At 39.6% G+C, this 16062-nt stretch overlaps 1 protein-coding gene across 2 annotated transcripts in view; it reads right to left on the minus strand.

The window, feature by feature from the left end:
• The window catches only part of LOC138322805 (poly(ADP-ribose) glycohydrolase-like), a 66618-nt gene that overhangs the window by 27729 nt on the left and 22827 nt on the right, over positions 1 to 16062 (minus strand). For both annotated transcript variants that reach the window (XM_069266916.1, XM_069266917.1), the window contains 3 exons: positions 10491 to 10564; positions 7483 to 7567; positions 5753 to 5843 (listed from right to left, as the gene is read on the minus strand). In XM_069266916.1, the coding sequence (XP_069123017.1) occupies positions 5753 to 5843; positions 7483 to 7567; positions 10491 to 10564 (250 nt within the window). The remainder of the gene's footprint in view (positions 1 to 5752; positions 5844 to 7482; positions 7568 to 10490; positions 10565 to 16062) is intronic.

A 16062-nucleotide genomic window follows, 5' to 3' on the forward strand; every position in this document is an offset into this window, starting at 1 on the left:
AGTATTACCTACCCTGACCAGTGACCTCACATGTTATGGGAGTATTACCTACCCTGACTAGTGACCTCACATGTTATGACAGTATTACCTACCCTGACTAGTGACCTCACATGTTATGACAGTATTACCTACCCTGACTAGTGACCTCACATGTTATGACAGTATTACCTACCCTAACTAGTGACCTCACATGTTATGACAGTATTATCTACCATGACTAGTGACCTCACATGTTATGGGAGTATTACCTATCCTGACCAGTGACCTATCATGTTGTGGGAGTATTACCTACCCTGATCAGTGACCTCACATGATATGACAGTATTACCTACCCTGACCAGTGACCTCACATGTGGTGACAGTATTACCTAACCTGACCAGTGACCTCACATGTTATGACAGTATTATCTACCCTGACTAGTGACCTCACATGTTATGACAGTATTATCTACCCTGACCAGTGACCTTACATGTTATGACAGTATTACCTACCCTGACTAGTGACCTCACATGTTATGACAGTATTACCTACCCTGACCAGTGACCTCACATGTTATTGGGGTATTACCTACCCTGACTAGTGACCTCACATGTTATGACAGTATTACCTACCCTGACCAGTGACCTCACATGTTATGGGAGTATTACCTACCCTGACCAGTGACCTCACATGTTATGGGAGTATTACCTACCCTGACCAGTGATATCACATGTTATGGGAGTATTACCTAACCTGACCAGTGACCTTACATATTATCACAGTATTACCCACCCTGACCACTGACCTCATATGTTATTGGGGTATTACCTACCCTGACCAGTGACCTATCATGTTATGGGAGTATTACCTACCCTGACCAGTGACCTCACATGTTATGACAGTATTACCTACCCTGACCAGTGACCTCACATGTTATGGGAGTATTACCTACCCTGACCAGTGACCTCACATGTTATGACAGTATTACCTACCCTGACCAGTGACCTCACATGTTATGACAGTATTACCTACCCTGACCAGTGTGACCTCACATGTTATGACAGTATTACCTAACCTGACCAGTGACCTCACATGTTATGACAGTATTACTTACCCTGACTAGTGACCTCACATGTTATGACAGTATTATCTACCCTGACCAGTGACCTCACATGTTATAACAGTATTACCTATCCTGACCAGTGACCTCACATGTTATGACAGTATTACCTACCCTGACCAGTGACCTCACATGTTATGACAGTATTACCTACCCTGACCAGTGACCTCACATGTTATGACAGTATTACCTACCCTGACCAGTGACCTCACATGTTATGACAGTATTACCTACCCTGACCAGTGACCTCACATGTTATGACAGTATTACCTACCCTGACTAGTGACCTCACATGTTATGACAGTATTACCTACCCTGACTAGTGACCTCACATGTTATGACAGTATTACCTACCCTGACCAGTGACCTCACATGTTATGACAGTATTACCTACCCTGACCAGTGACCTCACATGTTATGACAGTATTACCTACCCTGACCAGTGACCTCACATGTTATTGGGGTATTACCTACCCTGACTAGTGACCTCATATGTTATGACAGTATTACCTAACCTGACCAGTGACCTCACATGTTATGACAGTATTACCTACCCTGACCAGTGGGGAGTACAGTGGAACCTCCCAAAACCAAACCTTCTCAAAACCGATCACCTCTAGAAACCGAACATGGATGTCATGTACGGAATGAATTCCTCTTTATTAATAGTATATAAAACTTCCTAAAACCGATCCCTCCCAATTCCGAATACCGGACCAATTTTGAGATCGGAATAGTCAAATGTAACTAAAATACACTTCTGAAAACTGGCCTTACCTGAGCGACACCGATAGATTACATTGAGGTCTGATCAACCGACCGTGAAATACACATGTAACTGTACCATAGCTGTTGCATGCCATGTCCTTGGGCATGTATGCAGATATGAATGGTTATAGGTACACGGTAATTATACCCGAGATGGTGGTGTAATTATTTCATCATGCCTATTGTTTAGATATCTAACGAAGGTCTACCATGTGCACGCGGTTTGTTTACTGTAAGAATACAAGCAGAGCTGGTAATAAAGAGAAAGTTTCGTATTCAAATCACACGTTTTTTTTATTTACATATGTAGTTGTCGGATAACTTAAATTATCTGTATGAAGAAGCCGAAGCTATGTATTGTTTTAGAAAATGACTATGTCATATAATGACCGGCATCGACTGATCATCGTGTAATTAGACGATATGATTTGATTCTTGACGTAACTGGAAGCGATCAGTCGTATGTAGGTTGCAGACGAGAACATCCCCAAGAACATTCACGCAACTAACTAACTAAACTACGTTTATAAGCGGTAACAAAGTCAAGTTTGCTGTAATCCATTCCTTTTAAACGTATGATTCTCTCTTTTGTGATAACATTCACATTAACAATCAATATCGGTCGGTTTTAACGAACACTAGGCATACATGCGATGCACTAATGTAAAAAACGACTTCCGATTGATTAAATCCGGATCATGATGATCGGTATTCGGTTCACTTCTCCAAACCGAACCCTCTCTAAACCGGCCGAAATTATATGCACCGACCATGATCGATTTCGGGAGGTTCCACTGTATTACCTACCCTGACCGGTGACCTCTCATGTTATGGGAGTATTACCTACCCTGACCAGTGACCTCACATGTTATGACAGAATTACCTATCCTGACCAGTGACCTCACATGTTATGGGAGTATTAACTACCCTGACCAGTGACCTCACATGTTATGGGAGTATTACCTACCCTGACCAGTGACCTCACATATTATGACAATTTTACCTACCCTGACCAGTGACCTATCATGTTATGGGAGTATTACCTACCCTGACCAGTGACCTATCATGTTATGGGAGTATTACCTACCCTGACCAGTGACCTATCATGTTATGGGAGTATTACCTACCCTGACCAGTGACCTATCATGTTATGGGAGTATTACCTACCCTGACCAGTGACCTCACATGTTATGGGAGTATTACCTACCCTGACCAGTGACCTCACATGTTATGGGAGTATTACCTACCCTGACCAGTGACCTTTCATGTTATGGGAGTATTACCTACCCTGACCAGTGACCTCACATGTTATTGGGGTATTACCTACCCTGACTAGTGACCTCACATGTTATGACAGTATTACCTAACCCTGACCAGTGACCTCCATGTTATTGGGTATTACCTACCCTGACCATGACCTCACAGTTATGACAGATTACCCACCCTGACCACTGACCTCACATGTTATTGGGAGTATTACCTACCCTGACCAGTGACCTCACATGTTATGACAGTATTACCTACCCTGACCAGTGACCTCACATGTTATTGGAGTATTACCTACCCTGACCAGTGACCTCACATGTTATGACAGTATTACTTACCCTGACCAGTGACCTCACATGTTATTGGAGTATTACTTACCCTGACCAGTGACCTCACATGTTATGACAGTATTAACTACCCTGACCAGTGACCTCACATATTATGGGAGTATTACCTACCCTGACCAGTGACCTCACATATTATGACAATTTTACCTACCCTGACCAGTGACCTATCATGTTGTGGGAGTATTACCTACCCTGACCGGTGACCTCTCATGTTATGGGAGTATTACCTACCCTGACCAGTGACCTCACATGTTATGACAGTATTACCTATCCTGACCAGTGACCTCACATGTTATGGGAGTATTAACTACCCTGACCAGTGACCTCACATGTTATGGGAGTATTACCTACCCTGACCAGTGACCTCACATATTATGACAATTTTACCTACCCTGACCAGTGACCTATCATGTTATGGGAGTATTACCTACCCTGACCAGTGACCTATCATGTTGTGGGAGTATTACCTACCCTGACCAGTAACCTCTCATGTTATGGGAGTATTACCTACCCTGACCAGTGACCTTTCATGTTATGGGAGTATTACCTACCCTGACCAGTGACCTCACATGTTATGGGAGTATTACCTACCCTGACCAGTGACCTCACATGTTATGACAGTATTCCCTACCCTGACCAGTGACCTCACATGTTATGGGAGTATTACCTAACCTGACCAGTGACCTCTCATGTTATGACAGTATTACCTATCCTGACCAGTGACCTCACATGTTATGGGAGTATAACCTACCCTGACCAGTGACCTCACATGTTATGACAGTATTACCTACCCTGACCAGTGACCTATCATGTTATGACAGTATTACTTACCCTGACCAGTGACCTTAAGTGTTATGACAGTATTACCTACCCTGACAAGTGACCTCACATGTTATGACAGTATTACCTACCCTGACCAGTGACCTTACGTGTTATGACAGTATTAACTACCCTGACAAGTGACCTCACATGTTATGACAGTATTACCTACCCTGACCAGTGACCTTACGTGTTATGACAGTATTAACTACCCTGACCAGTGACCTTACGTGTTATGACAGTATTACCTACCCTGACCAGTGACCTTACATGTTATGACAGTATTACCTATCCTGACCAGTGACATCTCATGTTATGGGAGTATTACCTACCCTGACCAGTGACCTCACATACCATGACAGTATTACCTACCCTAACCAGTGACCTCACATGTTATGACAGTATTACCTACCCTGACCAGTGACCTCACATGTTATGACAGTATTACCTACCCTGACAAGTGACCTCACATGTTGTGGGAGTATTACCTACCCTGACCAGTGACCTCACATATAATGACAATTTTACCTACCCTGACCAGTGACCTATCATGTTGTGGGAGTATTACCTACCCTGACCAGTGACCTCTCATGTTATGGGAGTATTACCTACCCTGACCAGTGACCTCACATGTTATGACAGTATTACCTATCCTGACCAGTGACCTCACATGTTATGGGAGTATTAACTACCCTGACAAGTGACCTCACATGTTATGACAGTATTACCTAACCTGACCAGTGACCTCTCATGTTATGACAGTATTGCCTACCCTGACAAGTGACCTCACATGTTATGGGAGTATTACCCACCCTGATCAGTGACCTCACATGTTATGACAGTATTACCTACCCTGACAAGTGACCTCACATGTTATGACAGTATTACCTATCCTGACAAGTGACCTCACATGTTATGGGAGTATTACCTACCCTGACCAGTGACCTCACATGTTATGACAGTATTACCTACCCTGACCAATGACCCCTCATGTTATGTGAGTATTACCTACCCTGACCAGTGACCTCACATGTTATGACAGTATTACCTACCCTGACAAGTGACCTCACATGCTATGACAGTATTACCTACCCTGACTAGTGACCTCACATGTTATGACAGTATTACCTACCCTGACCAGTGACCTCACATGTTATGACAGTATTACCTACCCAGACCAGTGACCTCACATGTTATGACAGTATTACCTACCCTGACCAGTGACCTCACATGTTATGACAGTATTACCTACCCTGACTAGTGGCCTCACATGTTATGACAGTATTACCTACCCTGACCAGTGGCCTCACATGTTATGACAGTATTACCTACCCTGACCAGTGACCTCACATGTTATGACAGTATTACCTACCCTGACCAGTGGCCTCACATGTTATGACAGTATTACCTACCCTGACCAGTGACCTGACATGTTATGACAGTATTACTTACCCTGTAAATACAGTCGTTTTTCCTCTCACTTGGTTTCCGTGTAGGGATGTCTAGGTCATGTCCTTCGCTGTCCTGTCCAGAACGTTCTGAGCTGAAATTTTATCTTACATTAGTTATCATTTTTTTCTTCCATTCATTGACATATTTCCAATTTTACAAAGTTCCCTACAAATATTGAATGATCACTTTTAATAATTAACAAGAGATCCCAGAGGGATCTTGGCGCCCACCAAAGAATGATCTATGTCTGACAATGGAAAGAGGGATCTTTTCCCTGCTTTTCAAACTTGTTCAAACACACTACATATAAAATTTGAAACAGATCGCTATAGTACTTTCTAAGACATAGTGGTAACAAACTTCAACAATGAAATCTAAGATGGCGGCCGGTTTGCCATCTTGTTTACCAATCAGTGCCGAAAGGCATTATGGATCAGTTCTTAAATGTACTATGCACAACTAGGGTACAAGGGGAAACTATGCATGGAATTTGAGAAAGATCCCTTCAGTACTTTTTGAGAAATATTGATAACAAATTTTAACTATCAAAATCCAAGATGGCCGTCAGTCGGTCATCTTGTTTCCGATCGGTCCCAAAATGCAATATGCACAATTAGGGTCCTAGGGAAACCTGTATATGAAATTTGAGAAAGATCCCTTTAGCACTTTTTGAGAAATAGTGGTAACAAACTTTAACCATTAAAATCCAAGATGGCCGCCTGTCGACCATCTTGTTGACCAGTCGGTCCCAAAATGCAATATGCACAACAAGGGTCCTAGGGGAACCGACATATGAGATTTGAGAAAGATCCCTTCTGTACTTTTTGAGAAATAGCAGTAACAAACTTTAACTATCAAAATCCAAGATGACCGCCTATCGGTCATCTTGTTCAACGATCGGTACCAAAATGCAACATGCACAACTAGGGCCCTAGGGGAACCTATATATGAAATTTGAGAAAGATCCCTTCAGTACTTTTTGAGAAATAGCGGTAACAAACTTTAACTATCAAAATCCAAGATGGCCGCCTCTCCGCCATCTTGTTCATCGATCGGTCCCAAAATGTAATATGCACAACTAGGGTCCTAGGGGAACCTGTATATGAAATTTGAGAAAGATCCCTTCAGCACTTTTTGAGAAATAGCGGTAACAAACTTTAACTATCAAAATCAAAGATGGCCGCCTGTCGGCCATCTTGTTCACCGATCGGTCCCAAAATGCAATATGCACAACGAGGGTCCTAAGGGAACTGACATATGAAATTTGAGAAAGATCCCTTCAGTACTTTCTCAGAAATAGCGGTAACAAGAATTGTTAACGGACGGACGGACGGACGGACGGACGGACGGACGGACGGACGGACGGACGGAAGGACGGACGGACGGACGGCGGACCACGGACGAAAGGCGATTTGAATAGCCCACCATCTGATGATGGTGGGCTAAAAAGTAATATATATTAAAGAATAATTATATCATAGGTCTTATATAAACACTTCAGTCTGAACCAAAATAAAATTGGTTATCATAATATGGATTTATAATAACTTGTAATAACACACATTATCATAAACCCTGTTTTTTTCCATGATGAGAAAGCATATTGAATAAGACTTTTTGAATAAACAAATGCCAAGGCTATCAATTTAAAGCCAATTATGTATCTCTTCACCACTGATTCTCTTACTAAGCATACAGTTATATACTTCTTAGTAAGTTACCAAACTTACTCGGAAAATAACAATGGAGAATCTGAGTTAAATGTAAGCGTTGGGCTGGTCTCCCCATGAATGGCTGCAGCTAAAGACGAAGTACCTATCAATGAACCAGAACAGATTTGTAGTTTACATTGTGCAATAAAATAAACCATCATATTAATTACCTCCCCTTTCCAATAGTTACCTCCCTTGTCTAAAATACATTCTCTATCAATTACCTACAATGAACTCTTTTCCTTTTATTTGGATTTTTTGCCCCAATGGTAAAAACTATTCGAAACCTCTCATAGGATTTATTCAATGATGTTACAGCAGTGACAACCTTATTGTGTCAATAAGCCTATTGGGGTGACAGGGTTTATTGTTGTGACAGGCTTAATGTGGCAACAGGTTTATTGTGGTGACAGGCTTATTGTGGCAACAAGCTTATTGTGGTGACAAGCTTATCTTAGCGACATGTTTTTTTGTAGTGACAGGCTTAATTGTGGTGACAAGCTTATTGTGGTGACAAGCTTATTGTGGCAACATGTTTATTGTAGTGACATGCTTATTGTGGTGACAAGGTTATTTGGAGACAAGCTTATTGAAGTGAAATGCTTATGGTGGTGACAAGCTTATTGTGGAGACATGCTTATTGTGGAGACATGCTTATTGTGGTGAAATGCTTATTGTGATGACAAGCTTATGGTGGTGACCAACTTATTGTGGAGACAAGCTTATTGTGGTGAAATGCTTATTGTGATGACAAGCTTATTGTGGGGACAGACTTATTGTTGTGACATGCTTATTGTGGGGACAGACTTATTGTGGTGACATGCTTTTTGTGATGACATGATTATAGGGGTGACAATTTTTTTGTAATGACAGGCTTATTGTGGTATCATGCTTGTTGTGGTGACAAGCTTATTGTGATGACAAGTATATTGAGGTGACATGCTTATGGTGGTGACAAGATTATAGGGGTGACAATTTTTTTGTAATGACAGGCTTTTTGTGGTTTCACGCTTGTTGTGGTGACAAGCTTATTGTGATGACAAGCATATTGTGGTGACATGCTTATGGTGATGACAAGTTTATTGAGGTAACACACTTTTTGTGGTGACAAGATTTTTGTGGTATCATTCTTATTGTGGTGACAAGCTTATAGAGGTGACATGTTCATGGTGGTGACAAGCTTATTTAGGTGACACACTTTTTGTGGGGACAAGCTTATTGTGGTGACAGGCTCAATGTGGTGACAAGCTTTTTCTAGTGACAGGCTTATTGAGGTGACAAGCTTATTCTGGTGACAAGCTTCTTGTGATGACAAGCTTATTGAAGTGAAATGCTTATGGTGGTGACAAGCTTATTGAGGTGACACTTTTTGTGGTGACAAGCTTATTGTGGTGACACATGTTTCTTGTTGGGACAAGTTTATTTTTATGACAAGCTTATTGTGGTGACAAGATTATTGTGGTGACATTCTTATTGTGGTGACATACTTATTGTGATGACAAGCTTATGGTGGTGACAGACTTATTGTGGTGGGAAACTTATTGTGGTGACATGCTTATGGTGGAGACAAGCTCTTTAAGGTGATACATTTTTGTGAAAACATGCTTATTGTGGTGACAGACTTATTTTGGTGACAGACTTATTGTGGTGACAAGCTTATTGTGGTGGGAAGCTTATTCTTCTGACATGCTTATTGTTGTTAACCCTTTACCACATGTAAGCGCCTTTGGACGCCTTTACCCCTTGCCCCATGTAAGCGACTTTGGACCCCCCGCACCATCTCAATGTAAGCGCCTCTGGACGCCCGTACACGATCTCAATGCAAGCGACTCTGGACGCCATTTTGACTATCAATGTTTTTCTAACTTCGTATCACGTGAAAAAAGCGCCACCTGTGTTCAGACTTTACAATCTAATTATAGACATGACCAAATTTCTAACCAATCAAAAATCGGCACAGTGTTACTATATAAAACTCTGAATAAATTAACCGAGAAAATCACACATGTGTTCACTGCTTCACTCATGTTACCGGGGACGCCATCATGGCTTCTGTTGTTGATATTACGGCAGATATTTGTAATTATAAGTACAATGTCATGATATCTAAATATCACAGACCTAAAAGCATATAATCTGACAATGTTTTATTCAATTTGACCAATCAAAAATCTGACGGTCATGAAAACGGCGAGGTCCCGTACTATCGCCATTACCTGACGCCGTGTTGGAATGGACTGGCAAGTTTACAGCCGTGAGTGTTGATAATTTTTTTTAGAAACTTGTTGTCAAAACTTCAATAAACCTTTAATATACTTCATTTAAAGTTGATAGATAATTTTCGTGCATTTTTCAAAGGCAAATAATGTACAAACATCCCACAACAAACACACTACTCGAAACGATTGAAAGTGAAAGTAGCGGTGAATGGGTAGTGAACCGGCAAGGACAAAGCAGAAATATCAGTGTTTTTCAGAGCAAATATATTGACTAAGCCTAGATTCAGATATATATTAATTTGTTTACGATATTTCAAGTAATTTGTGCATTTTTTTTCTAAAAGTTATAAAAAAAATTGGCAATATTTTGAGTATTTCCGACAAAAAATCAACCATTTTCTGACCTGTAAATGTTTTTAATAATTTTTGAAGTCCTCATATCGAATAATATTTGGAAATGATAGCATCACTGTGTAGTTTGATTCATTTTGAAGCAACTTTATTACAAAAACATTTCTCAAAAATAAACATGAAACTTAATAAATCCAACTTTAAAAACGTATTATCAATCCAGAATGAAACTTCAAAAAGTGCCATTGAGATGGTGCATACACTTGACAGATGTTGCAACAATGTTCGTGTTGAACATTGTATACTTTCCTCATGGAAGCCTGGTGATGCAGTTAAAGTGTATAAAGGGTTAAAGGCTTATTTTGGTGACAGGCCTATTGTGGTGACAGGCTTATTGTGGTGACTCGCTTTTTGTGGCGACAAGCTTACACAAGCTCATTTTGGTGACATGCTTACCTGGAACAGAATTCGAAGCTGATCCTTTAAAATCTTTACCAGGTGATGTCCCTACTTGACTGGAACAAGCAGCACTGAAATAACAAGAGGCCAAAAGGCCTTAACGGTCATCTCACTACCTTGGCAATAGTCATATAGGAAATTAATTAGATATGGTGTCATGGTAGCCATCTTTGATTTGGGACCAACCAGAGATGTAACAACACTTTGTCAAGATCATATCAGGATCATTTCAAGGAAGTTTCAGCTAATTAAATCGCACTGGTAGAACTTGAAAAGAAGTTCAAAAGGTAAAAAGTTTACGTGCGGCACACAATGACGGACAAAATATGATGACTATCGGTCATCCTGACCCTTCTGGTCAAATGACCTTAAAATACAAAAGTTTACAATGATCAGTTAAAGTGCAATTTTGAAATAAGGAAACAAATCAGAATTTATCTTATGTGAGTGAATGTACATGTACCTACCTTATACTGTATGATTAACTCACCCTTATGTGAGTGTATGTACGTGTACCTACCTAATACTGTATGATTAACTAACCCTTATGTGAGTGTATGTACATGTACCTACCTAATACTGTATAATTAACGCACCCTTATGTGAGTGTATGTACATGTACCTACCTAATACTGTATGATTAACTCACCCTTATGTGAGTGTATGTACATGTACCTACCTAATACTGTATGATTAACTCACCCTTATGTGAGTGTATGTACATGTACCTACCTAATACTGTATGATTAACTCACCCTTATGTGAGTGTATGTACGTGTACCTACCTAATACTGTATTAACTCACCCTTATGTGAGTGTATGAACATGTACCTACCTAATACTGTATGATTGACTCACCCTTATGTGAGTGTATGTACATGTACCTACCTAATACTGTATGATTAACTCACCCTTATGTGAGTGTATGTACATGTACCTACCTAATACTGTATGATTAACTCACCCTTATGTCAGTATATGTACATGTACCTACCTAATACTGTATGATTAACGCACCCTTATGTTAGTGTATGTACATGTACCTACCTTATACTGTATGATTAACCCACCCTTATGTGAGTGTATGTACGTGTACCTACCTAATACTGTATGATTAACTCACCCTTATGTGAGTGTATGTACATGTACCTACCTAATACTGTATGATTAACTCACCCTTTTGTGAGTGTATGTACGTGTACCTACCTAATACTGTATGATTAACTCACCCTTTTGTGAGTGTATGTACATGTACCTACCTAATACTGTATGATTAACTCACCCTTATGTGAGTGTATGTACGTGTACCTACCTAATACTGTATGATTAACTCACCCTTTTGTGAGTGTATGTACATGTACCTACCTTATACTATATGATTAACTCACCCTTATGTGAGTGTATGTACGTGTACCTACCTAATACTGTATGATTAACTCAACCTTATGTGAGTGTATGTACATGTACCTACCTAATACTGTATGATTAACTCACCCTTATGTGAGTGTATGTACATGTACCTACCTTATGCTGTATAATTAACTCACCCTGATGTGAGTGTATGTATGTGTACCTACCTAATACTGTATGATTAACTCACCCTTATGTGAGTGTATGTACGTGTACCTACCTAATACTGTATGATTAACTCAACCTTTTGTGAGTGTATGTACGTGTACCTACCTAATACTGTATGATTAACTCACCCTGATGTGAGTGTATGTATGTGTACCTACCTAATACTGTATGATTAACTCACCCTTATGTGAGTGTATGTACGTGTACCTACCTAATACTGTATGATTAACTCACCCTTATGTGAGTGTATGTACGTGTACCTACCTAATACTGTATGATTAACTCAACCTTTTGTGAGTGTATGTACGTGTACCTACCTAATACTGTATGATTAACTCACCCTTTTGTGAGTGTATGTACGTGTACCTACCTAATACTGTATGATTAACTCACCCTTTTGTGAGTGTATGTACATGTACCTACCTAATACTGTATGATTAACTCACCCTTATGTGAGTGTATGTACATGTACCTACCTAATACTGTATGATTAACTCACCCTTATGTGAGTGTATGTACGTGTACCTACCTAATACTGTATGATTAACTCACCCTTATGTGAGTGTATGTACATGTACCTACCTAATACTGTATGATTAACTCACCCTTATGTGAGTGTATGTACGTGTACCTACCTAATACTGTATGATTAACTCACCCTTATGTGAGTGTATGTACATGTACCTACCTAATACTGTATGATTAACTCACCCTTATGTGAGTGTATGTACATGTACCTACCTTATGCTGTATGATTAACTCACCCTTATGTGAGTGTATGTACATGTACCTACCTAATACTGTATGATTAACTCACCCTTATGTGAGTGTATGTACGTGTACCTACCTAATACTGTATGATTAACTCACCCTTATGTGAGTGTATGTACGTGTACCTACCTAATACTGTATGATTAACTCACCCTTATGTGAGTGTATGTACGTGTACCTACCTAATACTGTATGATTAACTCAACCTTTTGTGAGTGTATGTACGTGTACCTACCTATATACTGTATGATTAACTCACCCTTATGTGAGTGTATGTACGTGTACCTACCTAATACTGTATGATTAACTCACCCTTATGTGAGTGTATGTACATGTACCTACCTAATACTGTATGATTAACTCACCCTTATGTGAGTGTATGTACATGTACCTACCTAATACTGTATGATTAACTCACCCTTATGTGAGTGTATGTATGTGTACCTACCTAATACTGTATGATTAACTCACCCTTATGTGAGTGTATGTACATGTACCTACCTTATGCTGTATAATTAACTCACCCTTATGTGAGTGTATGTACATGTACCTACCTAATACTGTATGATTAACTCACCCTGATGTGAGTGTATGTATGTGTACCTACCTTATACTGTATGATTAACTCACCCTTATGTGAGTGTATGTACATGTACCTACCTAATACTGTATGATTAACTCATCCTTTTGTGAGTGTATGTACCTGTACCTACCTAATACTGTATGATTAACTCACCCTTATGTGAGTGTATGTACGTGTACCTACCTAATACTGTATAATTAACTCACCCTTATGTGAGTGTATGTACGTGTACCTACCTAATACTGTATGATTAACTCACCCTTATGTGAGTGTATGTACGTGTACCTACCTAATACTGTATGATTTACTCACCCTTATGTGAGTGTATGTAGTGTACCTACCTAATACTGTATGATTAACTCACCCTTATGTGAGTGTATGTACATGTACCTAGATAATACTGTATGATTAACTCACCCTTATGTGAGTGTATGTACATATACCTACCTAATACTGTATGATTAACTCACCCTTATGTGAGTGTATGTACGTGTACCTACCTAATACTGTATGATTAACTCACCCTTATGTGTGAGTGTATGTACGTGTACCTACCTAATACTGTATGATTAACTCACCCTTATGTGAGTGTATGTACATGTACCTACCTAATACTGTATGATTAACTCACCTTATGTGAGTGTATGTACATGTACCTACCTAATACTGTATGATTAACTCACCCTTATGTGAGTGTATGTACATGTACCTACCTAATACTGTATGATTTACTCACCCTTATGTGAGTGTATGTACATGTACCTACCTAATACTGTATGATTAACTCACCCTTATGTGAGTGTATGTACATGTACCTACCTAATACTGTATGATTAACTCACCCTTATGTGAGTGTATGTACATGTACCTACCTAATACTGTATGATTAACTCACCCTTATGTGAGTGTATGAACATGTACCTACCTAATACTGTATGATTAACTCACCCTTATGTGAGTGTATGTACATGTACCTACCTAATACTGTATGATTAACTCACCCTTATGTGAGTGTATGTACATGTACCTACCTAATACTGTATGATTAACTCACCCTTATGTGAGTGTATGTACATGTACCTACCTAATACTGTATGAATTAACTCACCCTTATGTGAGTGTATGTACGTGTACCTACCTAATACTGTATGATTAACTCACCCTTATGTGAGTGTATGTACATGTACCTACCTAATACTGTATGATTAACTCACCCTTATGTGAGTGTATGTACATGTACCTACCTAATACTGTATGATTAACTCACCCTTATGTGAGTGTATGTACATGTACCTACCTAATACTGTATGATTAACTCACCCTTATGTGAGTGTATGTACATGTACCTACCTACCTAATACTGTATGATTAATCACCCTTATGTGTATATGTACATGTACCTACCTAACTGTATGATTATCACCCTTATGTTAGTGTATGTACATGTACCTACCTAATACTGTATGATTAACTCACCCTTATGTGAGTGTATGTACATGTACCTACCTAATACTGTATGATTAACTCACCCTTATGTGAGTGTATGTACATGTACCTACCTAATACTGTATGATTAACTCACCCTTATGTGAGTGTATGTACGTGTACCTACCTAATACTGTATGATTAACTCACCCTTATGTGAGTGTATGTACATGTACCTACCTAATACTGTATGATTAACTCACCCTTATGTGAGTGTATGTACATGTACCTACCTAATACTGTATGATTAACTCACCCTTATGTGAGTGTATGTACATGTACCTACCTAATACTGTATGATTAACTCACCCTTTTGTGAGTGTATGTACATGTACCTACCTTATACTGTATGATTAACTCACCCTTATGTGAGTGTGTATGTACGTGTACCTACCTACTATACTGTATGATTAACTCACCCTTTTGTGAGTGTATGTACATGTACCTACCTTATACTATATGATTAACTCACCCTTATGTGAGTGTATGTACGTGTACCTACCTAATACTGTATGATTAACTCACCCTTTTGTGAGTGTATGTACATGTACCTACCTTATACTATATGATTAACTCACCCTTATGTGAGTGTATGTACGTGTACCTACCTAATACTGTATGATTAACTCAACCTTTTGTGAGTGTATGTACGTGTACCTACCTAATACTGTATGATTAACTCGGAGAGCTGAAGTTGGTTGCGAGTTCCTAGTTCCTAGTTCCGTTTAATAAACGGAACTAGGAACCAGACCCGAGTTCCGTTTAACTTAAACGGAACTAGGAACCAGACCCGAGTTCCGTTTAACTTAAACGGAACTAGGAGCCAGACCCGATTCCGTTTAACTTAAACGGAACTAGGAACCAGACCCGAGTTCCGTTTATATACAGGAATCGAACTTAGAGCTTCCATGAATAATACAGCACAGAATTAATGTCCTTAACACAAGTTTCCTTAAACGGATCTGACACATAGACTCCAGTTCCGTTTAACTTAAACGGAACTAGGAACCAGACCCGAGTTCCGTTTAACATACATACTGGCCAACGAGCGGAGTTCCGTTTATTAGGATTCCTATCTCTAACTGCATGTTTAATTACCTATTATATACAGGAATCGAACTTAGAGCGTCCATGAATAATACAGCACAGAAT

Source organism: Argopecten irradians, chromosome 5 (genome assembly GCF_041381155.1).
Source record: "Argopecten irradians isolate NY chromosome 5, Ai_NY, whole genome shotgun sequence".
NCBI classification, from domain to species: Eukaryota; Metazoa; Mollusca; class Bivalvia; order Pectinida; family Pectinidae; genus Argopecten; species Argopecten irradians.